The 21,214-nt window shown below is 42.4% G+C and overlaps 1 protein-coding gene across 1 annotated transcript in view; it reads right to left on the minus strand.

Moving 5' to 3' along the window:
* Positions 1-20,895, minus strand: part of LOC139757151 (glutamate receptor ionotropic, delta-2-like) — a 69,233-nt gene extending 48,338 nt beyond the window's left edge. Inside the window, exons 1-4 of the mRNA XM_071677250.1 lie at positions 20,738-20,895; positions 17,212-17,388; positions 7,450-7,662; positions 4,207-4,325 (exon numbers count right to left, since the gene is read on the minus strand). Coding sequence (XP_071533351.1) covers positions 4,207-4,325; positions 7,450-7,662; positions 17,212-17,388; positions 20,738-20,895 — 667 coding nt within the window. The remainder of the gene's footprint in view (positions 1-4,206; positions 4,326-7,449; positions 7,663-17,211; positions 17,389-20,737) is intronic.
* Between the last annotated feature and the right edge of the window lie 319 nt (positions 20,896-21,214).

The raw sequence follows: 21,214 nt of genomic DNA on the forward strand, positions 1-21,214 counted from the left end.
GTATACTTATGTATATCTCGCTTTTTAAACCAGGTATTCCCAATCATCAGTCCTTTTTCAGCACATAAATCTACAAGCTCTTCACCATTTCCATTTACAACACTGAACACCCCATGTATACCAATTATTCCCTCAACTGCCACATTACTCACCTTTGCATTCAAATCACTCATCACTATAACCCGGTCTCGTGCATCAAAACAACTAACACACTCATTCAGCTGCTCCCAAAACACTTGCCTCTCTTGACCTTTCTTCTCATGCCCAGGTGCATAAGCACCAATAATCACCCATCTCTCTCCATCAACTTTCAGTTTTACCCATACTAATCGAGAATTTACTTTCTTACACTCTATCACATACTCCCACAACTCCTGTTTCAGGAGTATTGCTACTCCTTCCCTTGCTCTTGTCCTCTCACTAACCGCTGACTTTACTCCCCAGACATTCCCAAACCACTCTTCCCCTTTACCCTTGAGCTTCGTTTCACTCAGAGCCAAAACATCCAGGTTCCTTTCCTCAAACATACTACCTATCTCTCCTTTTTTCACATCTTGGTTACATCCACACACATTTAGGCACCCCACTCTGAGCCTTCGAGGAGGATGAGCACTCCCCACGTGACTCCTTCTTCTGTTTCCCATTTTAGAAAGTTAATACAAGGAGGGGAGGATTTCTGGCCCCCCGCTCCCGTCCCCTCTAGTCGCTTTCTACGACACGCGAGGAATACGTGGGAAGTATTCTTTCACCCCTATCCCCAGGGATAATATACATATATATATACATATACACATACACACACATACACATACATACGCACATATACACACACACACACATACATATATATACATATGAAAAATGTAAGAAACAATTTAGAAAACTGAAACTTTTAGCTTGAAATGAATGAAAAAAATGAATGTCACATAATGGTTCAACCTCTGGCTATGGAAAAAGGAAATGTATAATTCATTTACACAAACGTCAATAGCAGTTCTCATCAATTTAACCACTGTATCAATAGGCTTCAATGTCTAAGCTACATTTTTCTCCAATTTCACTATTTTCCTTCACATTTTCAATTGTGTCTGAAGGTTCTACTTCAAGAGTGATTGTTTTTCCAGTAAGGGTCTTCACATCTTGGTTACATCCACACTCATTTAGGCACCCCACTCTGAGCCTTCGAGGAGGATATATATATATATATATATATATATATATATATATATATATATATATATATATATATATATATATATATATATATATATATATATATATATATATATATATATATATATATATATATATATATATATATATATATATATATATACATATATCATATGCCTTCTCCACATCCATAAATGCTACATACAAATCCATTTGCTTTTCTATGTATTTCTCACATACATTCTTCAAAGCAAACACCTGATCCACACATCCTCTACCACTTCTGAAACCGCACTGCTCTTCCCCAATCTGATGTTCTGTACATGCCTTCACCCTCTCAATCAATACCCTCCATTATAATTTACCAGGAATACTCAACAAACTTATACATATGTAATTTGAGCACTCACTCTTATCACCTTTGCCTTTGTACAATGGCACTATGCACGCATTCCGCCAATCCTCAGGCACCTTACCATGAGTCATACATACATAAATAATCTTACCAACCAGTCAACAATACAGTCACCCCCTTTTTTAATAACTTCCACTGCAATACCATCCGAACCCGCTGCCTTGCCGGCTTTCATCTTCCGCAAAGCTTTTACTATCTCTTCTCTGTTTACCAAATCATTTTCCCTAACCCTCTAATTTTGCACACCACCTCGACCAAAACACCCTATATCTGCCACTCTATCATCAAACACATTCAACAAACGTTCAAAATACTCACTGAATCTCCTTCTCACATCACCACTACTTGTTACCAACTCCCCATTAGCCCACTTCACTGAAGTTCCCATTTGCTCCCTTGTCTTACGCACTTTATTTACCTCCTTCCAGAACATCTTTTTCTTCTCACTAAAATTTAATGATACTCTCTCACCCCAACTCTCATTTGCCCTCTTTTTCACCTCTCGCACCTTTCACTTGACCTCCTGTCTCTTTCTTTTATACATCTCCCACTCATTAGCATTTTTTCCCTGCAAAAATCGTCCAAATGCCTCATGTGTACGTGTATGAAGAGAGGAAAGTGATTGGTTCTCAGTGAATGTAGGTTTGCGGCAGGGGTGTGTGATGTTTCCATGGTTGTTTGATTTGTTTATGGATGGGGTTTTTAGGGAAGTGAATGCAAGAGTTTTGGAAAGAGGGGCAAGTATGCAGTCTGTTGGGGATGAGAGAGCTTGGGAAGTGAGTCAGTTGTTGTTCGCTGATGATACAGCGCTGGTGGCTGATTCATGTGAGGAACTGCAGAAGCTGGTGACTGAGTTTGGTAAAGCGTGTGAAAGAAGATGTTAAGAGTAAATGTGAATAAGAGCAAGATTATTAGGTACAGTAGGGTTGAGGGTCAAGTCAATTGGGAGGTAAGTTTGAATGGAGAATAACTTAAGGAAGTAAAGTGTTTTAGATATCTGGGAGTGGATCTGGCAGCGGATGGAACCATGGAAGCGGAAGTGAATCATAGGGTGGGGAAGGGGACGAAAATCCTGGGAGCCTTGAAGAATGTGTGGAAGTCGAGAACATTATCTCGGAAAGCAAAAATGAGTATGTTTGAAGAAATAGTGGTTCCAACAATGTTGTATGGTTGCGAGGCGTGAGCTATGGATAGAGTTGTGCGCAGGAGGATGGATGTGCTTGAAATGAGATATTTGAGGACAATATGTGGTGTGAGGTGGTTCGATCGAGTAAGTAACGTAAGGGTAAGAGAGATGTGTGGAAATAAAAAGGGCGTGGTTGAGAGAGCAGAAGAGGGTGTTTTGAAATGGTTTGGACACATGGAGAGAATGAGTGAGGAAAGATTGACCAAGAGGATATATGTGTCGGAGGTGGAGGGAACGAGGAGAAGTGGGAGACCAAATTGGAGGTGGAAAGATGGAGTGGAAAAGATTTTGAGTGATCGGGGATTGAACATGCAGGAGGGTGAAAGGATCGATGGTTGGTCGACGCTGGGAGGGGCGGGGTCAGTATCTGGGGGTGGGGGATTGGTCGTCGCTTGGAGGTGCGGGTCAGTACCTGAGGGTGGAAGGTGTGTCGGCGCTGAGAGGGGCGGGTCAATACCTGAGGGTGAGGGGTTGGTCGATGCTAGGAGGGGCGGGTCAATACCTGATGGTGGGGGGGTTGGTAGACGTTGGGAGGGGCGGGTCATTACCTGAGGGTGGGGGATTGCTCGTCGCTGGGAGGTGCGGGTCAGTACCTGAGGGTGGAGGGTGTGTCGGTGCTGAGAGGGGCGGGTCAATACCTGAGGGTGAGGGGTTGGTCGATGCTAGGAGGGGCGGGTCAATACCTGATGGTGGGGGGTTGGTCGGCGTTGGGAGGGAAGGGTCAGTATCTGAGGATGAGGAGTTAGTCGGCGCTGGGAGGGGCGGGTCAGTACCTGAGAGTTGGGGGTTAGTCGGCGCCGGCAGGGGAGGGTCAACACCTGAAGGTGCGGAGGTTGGTCGGCGCTGGGAGGGGCGGGGTCAGTATCTGAGGGTGGGGGATTGGTCGTCGCTTGGAGGTGCGGGTCAGTACCTGAGGGTGGAAGGTGTGTCGGCGCTGAGAGGGGCGGGTCAATACCTGAGGGTGGGGAGTTGGTCGACGCTAGGAGGGGCGGGTCAGTACCTGAGGGTGGGGGTTGGTTGGCGCTGGGAGTTGCACGTCATTACCTGACGGTGGGGGGTCGGTCGGTGTGGGAGGGACGGGTCAGTTTCTTAGGATGAGGGGTTAATCGGCGCTGGGAGGGGCGGGTCAGTACCTGAGAGTTGGGGGTTAGTTGGCGCTGGGAGGGGCAAGTCAGTACCTGAGGGTTTTGGGTTGGTCGACTCTGGGAGGAGTGGGTCAGTACGTAAGGGTGGGGTGTTGGTCGGCGCTAGGAGAGGCGGGTCAGTACCTGAGGATGGGGTTTTTAAGCTGTTCAGTGGTTCAGTGACACAGATAATGCCATACTGTCCCACCATCATGCTGAGATGAGCTGGCAGATATTCCTATTAGAAACACGGACTAAGATAACATTCACACATCAAGAGTAATAAGTCTAAAGTATATAATCTTCACCTTTGAAGAGGTTGCTTGTGTTCTGGAAGGCCAAGGTCAAGTTCCAAATGTTGATAAGTTGGACTCCCTGCTGGCCAGTGTTACAGTAGAGGCAGCGTCTGTACACCTGCACACCATCACTTCTCACTGGTGAAAGTAACAGAAACATTAGATTTTCATTCAATATATATTGTATTTTCATGACTCACAATCGTATGTGTTCACATGTTGAACATGACAGAAACCACGTGGAAATCCTGCTAGTCAGACCTGGGTCTTCTGCATCAATGTACTTCATAAAACTCTTTTTATGTTTTTCTTTTTACAGTGACCGACATGTCTTGAGCAACACGGCTCAGGCAGAAGCCATCTCGGGTGAAAGAAATGTATAAGGGAAAAAGATGACGGAAATCATTCATGGCTCCGAAGGTGTTTTCTGTCATTCGGTTGATTTTATTGATATAAGAAAGGTTTTACTTCGTCATATAACATTCTTCAGTATTCAGGAAGACATCAGAATATATGAGTTCAAACATCTCAATACTTGCAGACAAGTTAACTGTAATATGTAGAGCGACGAAGTTATATGTATGTAAACATAACAGTAGAAAGACATGAGAGAGACGATGTTTGTGAATCTCCCGTTATTCATACAACCACAAAAGGAATATTGATATATATTTAGGAAGAATAAAGAAAAAGGAATCAATATGATGCTCACCTACTATCTAATAAATCAGTTCATAGTGTTGGCGAGACTCAGGTGTAACAACCCTGACTTCATCAAATGATAGACCGCGTCGTCTTCATCATACTAAGTGGCAGTGCAATGATGGCATTGAGCATATGTACCGTAGCATTATGTACTGATGACCATAATGGCCTCATGTCTGAAAGTTGTCTTAAGCAGAAGGAAGAATTGCCTGAGTTTTGCCCCGAGAAAATACTACTGCTATGCAATACTGAATACCAAAGTCGATACGTTTATGTTGTCACAGTGGTAACGCAAGGCGTTATGAGGGAAAAAATGTCTCGAGTTTTCAGATTTGGTCATTAAAGGTCATATGAGAAAGCTGGAGTATCTCAAGCAAGGTCACAAGAAAAATTATTAATCAGTATTATCTTTCATGACAGGAAGACTTCACGAACTTCACAACAAGGTGACGGTAGTTCGTGAGGCGCAGCAAGAATCACCAACTCTTAACCAAAGTCATAAACGTAATCCGTGACTCTCCTGTCATGATCCCGAGAACGTAATGTAGCGCAAGCTGAGATTGAACCCTGATCTCTGGCTCAAAATATGTATATCCCTAAAGCTAAACCCCTTAGTGAATGCTCCCCTCAGTGTAACCTGAGAGGCAGTACTCTTCTACAAGCGAGGAAAGGAGCACTTTCGTGTTTGTGTGTAGCCTCCGAATCTAAGGATGTCAATAATCTTACATAAGTGTAGGAGTAGCAGATTATATAAACAACATAAAGCTTGAAGGAGAGATAAGAGGAGTTGTTGGTAAACTATCGCTTATTTGTTCGACGTTTTCGAAACATAACCAACAGCTCTGATTTCAGGAGTACTTCCCAGATCGGCGCCAAAATCCTCCTCTTCATGAAGTGAGATGTTTAGTCGCAATACTAGATTAGTGAACCTTTGTTTCCAGGAGGGAGTCGAGTTCATAAACTTCCAGTTTATGGAAGCTATGCGTTTTGATAGGCACTCTAGTGAGTATACTCGTGCGTTTTAGTCAAAAAACGTACTTCGTGTAGAACGGGTCTCTCACACTCTGTTACTATTTCTTTTTTTTAACTATTCTCGGTCATGCATCATGACATTTTATGTTCTTCAACGGATTATAGACTTAAGAACTTTTCAGAGCTACAGACAACTGCATCGGAAGAAAATTTTCGTATAAATGGTATTCATACAAATTTGTTGGGTATTCTTAATGTAGACATCGTAGCAGTTCCAGAGTACACACCAGTAACAATGATTGAGGAAATAAAGAGGATGGAGGTGTCTTCCTCTGTTGAAACTCATCATACTCCCGTGATAAAAGATCGAGAGTTATAATGAAAATTATCTTCATATGAAAAGGGGTAAAAGGGGAAGAGTGGTTTGAGAATGTCTTGAGAGTAAAGTCAGGGGTTAGTGAGAGGACAAGAGCAAGGGAAGGAGTAGCACTACTCCTGAAACAGGAGTTGTAGGAGTATGTGATAGAGTGTAAGAAAGTAAATTCTAGATGTTATGGGTTTAAAATGAAAGTTGATGGAGAGAGATGTGTGATTATTGGTGCATATGCACCTGGGCATGAGAAGAAGATCATGAGAGGCAAGTGTTTTGGGAGCAGCTAAATGAGTGTGTTAGTGGTTTTGATGTACAAGACCGGGTTATAGTGATGGGTGATTTGAATGCAAAGGTGAGTAATGTGGTAGTTGAGGGAATAATTGGTTATCATGAAGTGTTCAGTGTTGTAAATGGAAATGGTGAAGAGCTTGTAGATTTATGTGCTGAAAAAGGACGGTGATTGGGAAAAACCTTTTTAAAAACCGAGATATACATAATATTTTTTATTAAGTAGGAGAGTTTGGGCCAGAGAGCGTTTTTGGGTTTAACGTGTTGATTGACAGGCGTGCAAAAGGAGATTTTTGGGATTTTTAATGGCGAGAGGGGGCCTGGGGGGAAATGTCTGATCATTTCTTGTGGGGCAAGGTAAAAATTTTGTATGGGTTTTCAGAAAAGAGGAGTGAATGTTGGGGTGAAGAAGGTGGTGAGAGTGAGTGAGCTTGGGAAGGAGACCTGTGTGGGGAAGTACCAGGAGAGACTGTGTACAGAATGGAAAAAGGTGAGAACAATGGAAGTAAGGGGAGTGGGGGAGGAATGGGATGTATTTAGGGACTTTTTGGTAAAGTTATTTAATGTATGTATGACTCATGGTGAGGTGCCTGAGGATTGGCGGAAGGCTTGCATAGTGCCATTGTACAAAGTCAAAGGTGATAAAGGTGAGTGCTCAAATTACAGAGGTATAAGTTTATTGAGTATTCCTGGATAATTATATGGGAGGGTATTGATTGGGAGGGTGAAGGCATGTACAGAGCATCAGATTGGGGAAGAGCAGTTTGGTTTAAGAAGTGATGGATGATGTGTGGCTCAGATGTTTGCTTTGAAGAATGTATTTGAAAAATACTTAGAAAAGCATAAGGATTTGTATGTAGCATATCTCAGGCAATTTCGAAACAATATGACAGATTTATCATTACAACACGAAATACAGAGGCTGACCTTCTTGTTTGTTGACCTGCGAGATTCTTGACTTCTTATGGTCCACTGGAGTACGCTCTGTGTAGTGTGGGACGGCGAGGTAGAGGGCGTGGATAGTGTTACGGAGGCTGTGGTGAAGGAGGACGTTCTGGAGTTCGATCTTCCAGCCTACAGCCACCACACGTGTCTCTGGCCACCACCACAAATATGATGACTCGAGAAACCTATTCATAGACAATAAAGAAGACTTTTGCACCACATTACTAAACCTAGACATCAAAACACGAATGTATATATATATATATATATATATATATATATATATATATATATATATATATATATATATTTTTTTTTTTATTATACTTTGTCGCTGTCTCCCGCGTTTGCGAGGTAGCGCAAGGAAACAGACGAAAGAAATGGCCCAACCCACCCCCCATACACATGTATATACATACTTCCACACACGCAAATATACATACCTACACAGCTTTCCATGGTTTACCCCAGACGCTTCACATGCCTTGATTCAATCCACTGACAGCACGTCAACCTCGGTATACCACATCGCTCCAATTCACTCTATTCCTTGCCCTCCTTTCACCCTCCTGCATGTTCAGGCCCCGATCACACAAAATCTTTTTCACTCCATCTTTCCACCTCCAATTTGGTCTCCCTCTTCTCCTCGTTCCCTCCACCTCCGACACATATATCCTCTTGGTCAATCTTTCCTCACTCATTCTCTCTATGTGCCCAAACCACTTCAAAACACCCTCTTCTGCTCTCTCAACCACGCTCTTTTTATTTCCACACATCTCTCTTACCCTTACGTTACTCACTCGATCAAACCACCTCACACCACACATTGTCCTCAAACATCTCATTTCCAGCACATCCATCCTCCTGCGCACAACTCTATCCATAGCCCACACCTCGCAACCATACAACATTGTTGGAACCACTATTCCTTCAAACATACCCATTTTTGCTTTCGGAGATAATGTTCTTGACTTCCACACATTCTTCAAGGCTCCCAGGATTTTCGCCCCCTCCCCCACCCTATGATCCACTTCCGCTTCCATGGTTCCATCCGCTGCCAGATCCACTCCCAGATATCTAAAACACTTTACTTCCTCCAGTTTTTCTCCATTCAAACTTACCTCCCAATATATATATATATATATATATATATATATATATATATATATATTTTTTTTTTTTTATACTTTGTCGCTGTCTCCCGCGTTTGCGAGGTAGCGCAAGGAAACAGACGAAAGAAATGGCCCAACCCCCCCCCCATACACATGTATATACATACATCCACACACGCAAATATACATACCTACACAGCTTTCCATGGTTTACCCCAGACGCTTCACATGCCTTGATTCAATCCACTGACAGCACGTCAACCCCGGTATACCACATCGCTCCAATTCACTCTATTCCTTGCCCTCCTTTCACCCTCCTGCATGTTCAGGCCCCGATCACACAAAATCTTTTTCACTCCATCTTTCCACCTCCAATTTGGTCTCCCTCTTCTCCTCGTTCCCTCCACCTCCGACACATATATCCTCTTGGTCAATCTTTCCTCACTCATTCTCTCCATGTGCCCAAACCACTTCAAAACACCCTCTTCTGCTCTCTCAACCACGCTCTTTTTATTTCCACACATCTCTCTTACCCTTACGTTACTCACTCGATCAAACCACCTCACACCACACATTGTCCTCAAACATCTCATTTCCAGCACATCCATCCTCCTGCGCACAACTCTATCCATAGCCCACGCCTCGCAACCATACAACATTGTTGGAACCACTATTCCTTCAAACATACCCATTTTTGCTTTCCGAGATAATGTTCTCGACTTCCACACATTCTTCAAGGCCCCCAGAATTTTCGCCCCCTCCCCCACCCTATGATCCACTTCCGCTTCCATGGTTCCATCCGCTGCCAGATCCACTCCCAGATATCTAAAACACTTCACTTCCTCCAGTTTTTCTCCATTCAAACTCACCTCCCAATTGACTTGACCCTCAACCCTACTGTACCTAATAACCTTGCTCTTATTCACATTTACTCTTAACTTTCTTCTTCCACACACTTTACCAAATTCAGTTACCAGCTTCTGCAGTTTCTCACATGAATCAGCCACCAGCGCTGTATCATCAGCGAACAACAACTGACTCACTTCCCAAGCTCTCTCATCCCCAACAGACTTCATACTTGCCCCTCTTTCCAAAACTCTTGCATTTACCTCCCTAACAACCCCATCCATAAACAAATTAAACAACCATGGAGACATCACACACCCCTTCCGCAAACCTACATTCACTGAGAACCAATCACTTTTCTCTCTTCCTACACGTACACATGCCTTACATCCTAGATAAAAACTTTTCACTGCTTCTAACAACTTTCCTCCCACACCATATATTCTTAATACCTTCCATAGAGCATCTCTATCAACTCTATCATATGCCTTCTCCAGATCCATAAATGCTACATACAAATCCATTTGCTTTTCTAAGTATTTCTCACATACATTCTTCAAAGCAAACACCTGATCCACACATCCTCTACCACTTCTGAAACCACACTGCTCTTCCCCAATCTGATGCTCTGTACATGCCTTCACCCTCTCAATCAATACCCTCCCATATAATTTACCAGGAATACTCAACAATCTTATACCTCTGTAATTTGAGCACTCACTCTTATCCCCTTTGCCTTTGTACAATGGACTATGCACGCATTCCGCCAATCCTCAGGCACCTCACCATGAGTCACACATACATTAAATAACCTTACCAACCAGTCGACAATACAGTCACCCCCTTTTTTAATAAATTCCACTGCAATACCATCCAAACCTGCTGCCTTGTCGGCTTTCATCTTCCGCAAAGCTTTCACTACCTTATCATTATTATTATCATTTTGCTTTTTCGCTGTTTCCCGCGTTTGCGAGGTAGCGCAAGGAAACAGACGAAAGAAATGGCCCAACCCACCCCCATACACATCTATATACATACACGTCCACACACGCAAATATACATACCTATACATTTCATTGTACATATATATATACACACACAGACATATACATATAGCTTCACATGCCCTTGTTTAATCCATTGGCAGCACGTCCACCCTGGTATACCAAATCGTTCCAAATCACTCTATTCCTTGCACGCCTTTCACCCTCTTACATGCTCAGGCGTCCATCACTCAAAATCTTTTTCACTCCATCTTTCCACCTCCAATTTGGCCTCCCACTTTTCGTTCCCTACACTTTTGATATATATATATCCCCTTTGTCAATCTTTCCTCACTCATTCTCTCCTTGTGACCAAACCATTTCAAACACCCTCTTCTGCTCTCTCATCCACACACTTTTTATTATCACACATTTCTCTTACTTTTTCATTACTTACTCGAACAAACCACCTCACACCACATATTGTCCTCAAACATATCATTTCTAAAACATCCACCCTCCTCCACACAACTCTATCTATAGCCCACGCCTCGCAACCATATGACATTGTTGGAACCACTATTCTTTCAAACATACCAATTTTTGCTCTCCAAGATAACGTTCTCGACTTCCACACATTTTTCAACGCTCCCAGAACTTTCGCCCCCTCCCCCATCGTATGATTTTCTTCCATTTCCACGGTTCCATCAGATGCCAAATCCACTCCCAGATATGTAAAACACTTCACTTCCTCCAGTACATACATAACCCTACTGTACCAAATAACCTCGCTCTTATTCACATTTGCCCTCAGCATTATTCTTTCACACGCTTTACCAAACTAAGTAAACAGCTTCTGTAGTTTCTCACCAGAATCAGCCACCAGCGCTGTATCATCAGCGAACAACAAATGACTCACTTCCCAAGCCCTCTCATCCACAATAGACTACATACTTGCCCCTCTCACCAAAACCCTTGCAGTCACCTCCCTAACAACCCCATCCATAAACAAATTAAACAACCATGGAGACATCACTCACCCGTGCCGCAGACCGACATTCACTGAAAGCCAATCATTTTTCTCTCTTCCTACTCGTACACATGCCTAACACCCTCCATAAAACTTTTCGCTATTCCTGGGGATAGGGGAGAACGAATATTTCCCACGCATTCCCCACGTGTCGTAGTAGGCGACTAAAGGGGACGAGAGCGGGGGGCTAGAAACTCTCCCCTCCTTGTATTTAAACTTTCTAAAAGGGGAAATAGAAGGAGTCGCGCGGGGAGTACTTATCCTGATCGAAGGTCCAGATTAGGGTGTTTAAATGTGTGTGGATGTAACCCAGATGAGAAAAAACAAGAGATAGGTAGTATGTTTGAGGAAAGGAACATGGATATTTTGGCTATTAGTGACACAAAGGTCAAGGGTAACGGGAAAGAGTGGTTTGGAAATGTTTTTGGAGTAAAGTAAGGGGTTGCTGAGAGAAGAGCAAGGGAAGTAGTAGCACTACTCTTGAAACAGGAGTGGTGGGAGTATGTGATAGAATGTAAGAAAGTAAAGCTGGATTGATATGGGTAAAACTGAAAGTGGATACAGAGAGATGGGTGATTATTGGTGCATATGCACCTGGGCATGAGAAGAAAGATCATGGGAGGCAAGTTTTTTGGGAGCAGCTGATTAAGTGCGTTAGCAGTTTTGATGCACGAGACCGGGTTAGAGTGATTTGAATACAGAGGTAAGTAATGCGGCAGTTGAGGGAATAATTGGTGTACATGGGGTGATCAGTGTTGTAAATGGAAATGGTTAAGAGCTTGTAGATTTGTATACTGATAAAGGACTGATGATTGGGAATACATGATTTAAAAGAGAGGTATACATAAGTATACGTATGTAAGTAGGAGAGATGGCCAAAGAGCGTTATTGGATTACGTGTTAATTGAAAGGCGCGTGAAACAGAGACTTTTGAATGTTTATGTGCTGTGAGGTGCAACTGGAGGGATGTTTGATCATTATCTTTTGGAGGCAAAAGTGAAAATTTCTAGAGGTTTTCAGAAAAGTGAGAATGTTGGGGTGAAGAGAGTGGTAAGAGTAAGTGAGCTTGGGAAGGAAAGTTTTGTGAGGGAGCACCAGGAGAGACTGAGTGCAGAATGGAAAAAGGTGAGGATACGGGATGTTAAGGGAGTGGGGGAGGAATGGGATGTATTTAGGGAAGCCGCGATGGCTTTCGCAGAAGATGCTCGTTGGGTGAGAAGCGTGGGAGGTGGGCAGGTTAGAAAGAGTAGTGAGCGGTGGAATGAAGAGGTAAGATTACTAGTGAAACAGAAGAGAGGCATTTGGGCGATTTCTGTAGGGAAATAGTGAAAATGACAGAGAGAACAATAGTAAAGAAAGGTGCAAGAAGTGAAAAGTAGGGCAAATGAGAGTTGCGGTGAGAGAGTATCATTAGATTTTAGGGAGAACAAAAAATGTAAGACAAGAGAAGAAATGGGAACATCGGTGAAGGGGGCCAATGGGGACGTAATAACAAGTAGTGGTGATGTATGAAGTAGATGGAGTGGGTATTTTGAAGGTTTATTGAATGTGGTAGATGATAGAGTGGCAGATATAGGGTGTTTTGTGAGAGGTGGTGCGCGAAGTAAGACGGTTAGGGAGAATGATTTGGTAAACAGAGAAGAGGTAGTGAAAACTTTGCAGAAGATGAAAGCCTACAAGGCGGTGGGTTTTGATGGCATTGCAGTGAAATTTATTAAGAAAGGGGGTGAGTGTGTTGTTGACTGGTTGGTAAGGATATTTAATGGATGTATGACTCATGGTGAGGTTCCTGAGGATTGGCGGAATGCATGCATAGTGCCATTGTACAAAGGCAAAGGGATAAAGGTGAGTGCTCAAATTACAGAGGTATAAGTTTGTTGAGTATTCCTGGTAAATTATATGGGAGAGTATTGATTGAGAGGGTGAAGGCATGTACAGAGCTTCAGATTGGGGAAGAGCAGTGTGTTTTCAGATGTGGTATTGGATATATGGATCAGGTGTTTGATTTGAAGAATGTATGTGAGAAATACTTAGAAAAGCAAATGGATTTGTATGTGGCATTTATGGATCGGAAGAAGGCATATGATAGAGTTGATAGGGATGTTCTGTGGAAGGTATTAAGAATGTATGGTGTGGGAAGCAAGTTGTTAGAAGCAGTGAAAAGTTTTTATCGAGGATGTAAGGCATATGTACGAGTAGGAAGAGAGGAAAGTGATTGGTTCTCAGTGAATGTGGGTTTTCGGCAGGGGTGCATGATGTCTCCCTGGTTGTTTAATTTATTTATGGATGGAGTTGTTAGGGAGGTGAATGCAATAATTTTGGAAAGAGTGGTAAGTATGCAGTATGCTGTGGATGAGAGGGCTTTGAAAGTGTCAGTCGTTCGCTGATGATACAGCGCTGGTGGCAGACTCGGTTGAGAAACTGCAGAAGATGATGACGGAGTTTGGTAAAGTGTGCGAAAGAAGAAAGCTGAGCGTAAATGTGAATAAGAGCAAGGTTATTAAGTACAGTAGGGTTGAGGGTCAAGTCAATTTGGGAGGTAAATTTGAATGGAGAAAATCTGGAGGAAGTGAAGTGTTTTAGATATCTGGGAGTGGATCTGGCAGCGGATGGAACCATGGAAGCGGAAGTGAGTCACAGGATGGGGGAGGGGGCTAAAAATCTGGGAGCGTTGAAAAATGTGTGGAAGGCGAGAACATTATCTCGGAAAGCAAAAATGCGTATGTTTCAAGGAATAGTGTTTCCAGCAATGTTATATGGTTGCGAGGCGTGGTCTATAGATAGAGCTGTGCGGAGGAGGGTGGATGTTCTGGAAATGAGATGTTTGAGAGCAATGTGTGGTGTGAAGTGGTTTGATCGAGTGAGAAATGTAAGGGTAAGAGGGATGTGTGGTAATAAAACGAGTGTGGTTGATAGAGCAGATGAGGATGTATTTGAAATGGTTTGGTCAGATGGAGAGAATAAGTGAGGAAAGACTGACAAAGATATATGTGTCAGAGGTGGAGGGAACGAGGAGAAGTGGGAGACCAAATTGGAGGTGGAAGGATGGAGTGAAAAAGATTTTGAGCGATTGGGTTGAACGTGCAGGAGGGTGAAAGGCACGCCTTTCACCCTCCTGTATGTTCAGGCCCCGATCGCTCAAAATCTTCTTCATCCATCCATCTACCTCCAATGTGCTCTCCCGCTCCTCCTTTTTCCATCCATTCCTGACACATATATCCTCCTTTTCAACCTTTTCTCACTCATTCTCTCCATATGTCAGAACCATTTCAACACATCCTCTTCTACTCTTTCATCCACATTCTTTGTTTTACACACAGCACTTTACCCTTTCATTACCTACACAGTCAAACCACCTCATACCACATATTGTTCTCAAATATATCATTTCCAATACATCCATCTTCGTCCACACATCCCTATTTACAGCCTCTGATTTGCAGCCATATAACATTGTCGGAACCACTGTTCCTTCAAACATACCCACTTTTGCTCTCCGATATAACGTTCTCGCCTTCTACACAGTCTTCAATGCTCCCAGAACCTTCGCCCCTTCCCCCACCCTGTGACTCACTTCCGCTTCCATGGTTACATCCGCTGCTAAGCCCACTCCCAGATATCTAAAACATTTCCTTTCCTTCAGTTCATTACTCCATTCATTACTCTGTCTTCCTACTCCTACACATGCCTTACATCCCTGATAAAAACGTCTCACTGCTTCTAGTAGCTTTCCTTCCATACCGTACATTCTTAAGAACCTTCCTCAGGGCTTCTCTGTCAATCTTATCGTATGGTTTCTCCAGATCCGTTGTACATACAAAGGCATCTGTTTTTCTAAGCATTTCTGAATTTCATTGCTCTACCACTTCTGAAATTACACTGCTCTTCCCTTATCTGATGCTATCTAAGTGCCTTCACCAATTCATCAATACCCTCCCATACAACTTACCAGGTATACTCAACAAACTTATGCCTCTGTAGTTTGAACACTCACCTTTGTTCCCTTTGCCTTTATACAATAGCGTTATGAATACATTCCACCAATCCTTATGCACCTTATCATGATCCATACGTACAATGAAAATCCATACCAACCAATCAAAAAAATACAGTCATTCACTTTCTAAAAAAAACATCAAGTGCAATACCACCTACTCCTTGCCAAATTTCATTTTACGTAAGGCTTTCACCACCTCTTTTCCCTTTACCAAACTACTCTGGCTGACTCTCGCACATTGCACACAATCCCGGCCTTAATCCCTTCATCTGCCACTCTGTCATCAAACACATTCAACTGGTTTTCAAAATACTCACTCCATCTTCTCCTTACTTTATCACTGTTACCAATTCCCGTTTTTTCCACATCGCCGATGTTTCTATTTGTTCTATTTGTTCAAGCCGGTTTCTATTATACATCCTCCAGTCACTGTACTCCTTCCCTGTAAGCAACGTCCAAATGACTCCCTTCTCTTTTTCACTAATATCTTTACTACATCCTACCACTTGTTACCCATTCTAATCTACCCACCTCCCACCTTTCACAATGCAACATGCATCTCTTGCACATTCCAGCTCTGTTTCCCTAAATAGCTCCCATTCCTCACCCACTTCTGACGTTACTCTTACCTTTTGCCATTCTAAACTCAACCTTTTCTACTTTTTCGTCATAAAAATCTCTTTTTCAAGCTCATATACTCTCAACAATCTCTCCTCACTGGCATTGCTTCCTCTTTTCCACAGACTTTTACAAATCTTCACCCTCGTCTCCACAATATTGTGATCAGACATACCACCAGCTACCCTACTCGGCACATCTACATCAAAAATACTCTCTTTTCACGCCTATTAGTTAATATGTAATCCAATGATTCCCGCTGACCATATGCCCTACTCACATACATATACTTGTGTATATTTCTAATCACCAGCCATGTTTCAGTAATCAACTCCACAACCTTTTCACCATTTCCATTTATTAGACAATGAGTACCACATGTCCCTCCAATTATATTCTGAAGTGCCATATTACTTACCTTCGCATTGAAATCACCCATCACCAATACACAATTCCTTACATCAAAACTGTTGACACATTAACTCAGCTGCTCTCAAAGCACTAGTAACCATCCATCTCTCGCCATCCAATTTCATTTCCACTCAAGTCAATCTTGAATTCACTTCCTTATAGTTTCACTCACTCCCACAACTGCTTCAGGAGTAGAACTCCTTCTTTATTGCTTGTCCTCTCACAAAACTCTGAATTTATTCCTAAGACAATTCAAAGACATTTTATCCCTTTACCCTTGACTTTTGTTTCACTGAGAACCAGAACAGCCAGTTTTTTCTCTTCTCTGACATACTAACTATTTCTCATCTCTTCTTTCCTTGGTTGCACCTTGAATATGCAGTCCAAGGACGAGGAAAAATTAAAGCAAGTACAAAGACGCGCGACAAAATTGATCCCATCCTTTAGAAATCTGGCATACGAAGAGAGGCTACAACAATTGGATCTTTTCTCCCATAAAAAAACGTAGACTTCGCTGCGATTTAACCCAAGTGTTCAAAATTCTGAACACCTTCGATAAAGTAAACCATGAGCTTCTTTTCGAAATACAAGAAAATACGGTTGTCAAAACAAATAGGGAAAACTCAAAGCTAGAAGATGTAGGGAGAGAGAGAGAGAGAGAGAGAGAGAGAGAGAGAGAGAGAGAGAGAGAGAGAGAGAGAGAGAGAGAGAGAGAGAGAGAGAGAATCAACCAATACCTGATGACGAGGTTGTTGCTTTTGTTGTTGTTGTTGATGAAGGTGAGGTCGAGGATGAGAGCACGACAGGTGGTCCTGGTGTCTCCCCACAGCCCCTGGAGGAGGTGGTCCTGGGCCAGCTGGTCCTGGGAGAACATCTTCTCTCCCTCCACCAAGAACACACTCTGTTCTCCAAAGCTCAAGTGTCTGAGGTGATAAGTATTTGATAGATATCACTTCTTTATAATGACATTGGTACTAATGATAGATGAAAGCCAGATTTAAATTACAAACGTACTTTATGTTCCAACACTTCACCAATGTGTGTAACAATGTATCATAAATAGCATGAGAGCAGACAAGCCCAGACCAGACGTTTCCTCCAATGACACTGAGGTAGACGAGCAGTGACGTAATTCAATCATTAGCTGCTCCTTTCAAAAAGTCCTTTACTACGTGAAATGTTCCAGAGGAATGGTAATGTGCCAATGTAACACCGATATTCAAAATACGTCATTCATCACTGCTCAGGTCCAGTTAGCTTGACGTCTGTTGTTGGGAAGCTAATAGGAAATATCATTTGGGATATGACTGTAAACCATTTGGAAGACAACACTCGGTAAACGATTCTCAGAATTGTCTTCGACGAAATAGCTCATTTTTGACAGACTTGCTTGATTTTATAAGACTTTTGATAATCAACATGCATGATGCAAATAAAGAAGTTAACGTCATCAATTTAGATTTTCCAAAAGCATTTAATAAAGTTCTTTATCAAATGTTAATGACAAATGTTGTCACATGGTATTGATGGGGTTGTACTTCAACATTTAGGAACTTGGTTGATTGACCGTAAACAAAAAATAGTGATTAGCAGTCAAGCCTTAGAATAGTTAGAGGAACAAGCGTTGGGATCAGTGTTGTGACATGTTCTCTTTCTCACATGATTTACAATATTGATAATGGCCTTCTCTGTAACGATCTCTAGATTTGTGGATGATGCTAAGTATGGAAATAAATCTACATGAGAAACTGAAGGTCAGCAACTACAAACTAACAAAGAGGACAATGGAGTGGACGATGGAGTGGACGATGGAGTGGACGATGGACTGGACGATGGACTGGACGATGGACTGGACGATGGAGTGGACGATGGAGTGGACGATGGACTGGACGAACAGGTGGTAAATGAATGTTGATAATGATCAGCGCAAGGTTTTACATCTCTATAGTAAAAATGAAAAGTTAACCTACATTATGAATTCTGTTGGCCTGCGAGACAAAAGATCAATGAGGAAGGATAAACTTGGGTGTGATGTACTCTGGTGATCTATGTCAAGCAAGCAGTACACACAAGCAGTATGAAGGGCAAACAAAATTCTTGGATTCATAGGAAGGATTTTCTCACTGTACTACTCTCTGGTCCGTCGCCATCTGTACTGCTATCTGGTCCGTCGCCATCTGTACTACTCTCTGGTCCGTCACCATCTGTACTACTATCTGGTCCGTCGCCATCTGTACTACTATCTGGTCCGTCGCCATCTGTACTACTATCTGGTCCGTCGCCATCTGTACTACTATCTGGTCCGTCGCCATCTGTACCAGTCTCTGGTCCGTCACCATCTGTACTACTATCTGGTCCGTCGCCATCTGTACTAGTCTCTGGTCCGTCGCCATCTGTACCAGGCTCTGGTCCGTCGCCATGTGGAGTATTGTGTTCAGTTATGGTCACGTTACTTGAGGAAAGACATAGACAGAATGGAGAGAAGCGAGCTACCAAGATGAAATACAAATCCTAAGAAAGTCGACTAAACACAATTAATCTATTCACCTTTGAAGAAAGAAGGTTGAGTTACGATCTAATACAGGTATTCAACACCATTAAACGCTTCATAATCTTGGTTTGATGAGCCACTTACGGGTCGATCCGTCTGATTGTACTCGCAGGACTAGATACAGAGGCGTGAGCAAACGTTTAACCTCAAATGAGGTGAAGAACTTTTGCATCTACAGGATTGTTAACATATGGAATGATTTTCCAGTTAGAATAGTTGAAGGCATTACCTTATACAATGACTACATTTTCTACCTCCCTAGCCATACGATAAGTTAAACTACAGCTTATCCTCTCATTGATTATCTCATTGTCTTTCTCCACTTACCATAATTACCCTAAAGCTTCTTTTTCCCTCCACTATCGTAAACAACCTCGTTAGGACCCAGTGGTCAGCTGCTGTTTGAATTCATTTATGTTCATTCATATGTATCTCCTGCAGCAGAACTCTCATCTTCTCAAAGTGGAGATTGATATCTAGAAATGCAACATTTCTACTCAAGAACTACAGGAGAAAGCACTGTGACGTAGACCACAGAGCAATGTGGAGTAGGTACTAGTCTTCTATTAAGTGCAAAAGACGATAAAGGAATTTACGAGTGAAAAATAAGCTCTGTAGTAAGAGATGCGTGAGTGTGGCTGTACAGTAATTAGGGAACGCATGAGAGAAGGTGGTTGGCTGTGATGGTATCAGTAGGGTGACTAGTATAATGTTAAGATACCAGGTAACAAGGTATTTGGCTCTCAACATCACTCCTATTTTTCCGCACATCTCACTTAACTGTCTTATTACGTACTCGATCAAACCACCTCACACTACATATTGTTCTTAAACATTTCATATCCAGTACACCCAGCTTCTCCACACATCCTCATCCACAGCCCAAACTTCGCATCCATACAACATTGTTAAGAATATTATACCTTCAAACATAACCATTTCTGCCCCTCCGAATAACGACCTTTCTTCAAATTTCCAAATGCTTCAAGAATCTTCGCACCTTCACCCAGCCCAAGACTCACTTTCCCTTCCACGATTCCATTCGCTGCTATATGCACTCCCAGGTGCCTAATCCACCCTACTTTCTACAATTTTTTTCCACTGAACCCAATACCTCAGCTATCATATTCCACTACCCTGCTAAAAGTAATAATCATGCTTTTATTCATATTCATTTTCAACTTCTTCCTTCTAAACACTCTTCCTGAACTCAGTCACCAACTTCTGCAGTTTCTCACTCGAACCAGTGATGTATTATCGACGAACAACAACAAACTGCATACTCGCCCCTCTCTTCCTTATGACTTCAGACATAAGCAAATTAAACATGTCAAGGCGACATCACACACCACTACTACTGACCAACCTTTGACCCGGAACCACTCACTCTCCTTTCATCTTACTTGAATATATATATATATATATATATATATATATATATATATATATATATATATATATATATATATATATATATATATATACTCACATAACTAATGCTTGTGTATGTCCCTCGTTTAGCACCAGGAACTCCTGGTAACTTCATATCCATTAACTTTACTGAAATCCCCATGTTGTCCAATTATAGCCTCAACTGCCACTTTACTCACTTCACACTGAAATCACCCATCACTATTACCCAGCATATATAGCTTCAGTCACAGCATACAGTACAGTACTCAAGTCATGGCAGAGATAATGGATATATTGACCTGACAGCACTGGAGAACACAGTTGATTGTTGTGTTGTGGTGAAGATCACCAGGTGACACCCGGTTAAGTACTGCTTCACCACTTGACCCATCATTACCCCCACCTCATCCAGTGGGCCAGCCACTCTGGCGCTATTTAGCAGCAAAGCGTCCACCATCGTGAGAGCAAACAGCATTGCATGGCACTGTTGTGACAGCATATACATCTGTGTTTTGGGAGAATAAGTCCATGATTATTAAACACACACACACACACACACACACACACACACACACACACACACACAAATACACACACACATACACACACACCCATATCACAAACATACACACACACAAATACACACATACACACATATACACACACATACATACACACACACACACACACACACACACACACACACACACACACACACACACACATTCACACACAAACACACACACTTACACACACACTTACACACACACTTATAT

This window comes from Panulirus ornatus, chromosome 25 (assembly GCF_036320965.1).
Source record: "Panulirus ornatus isolate Po-2019 chromosome 25, ASM3632096v1, whole genome shotgun sequence".
In the NCBI taxonomy this organism is placed as follows: Eukaryota; Metazoa; Arthropoda; class Malacostraca; order Decapoda; family Palinuridae; genus Panulirus; species Panulirus ornatus.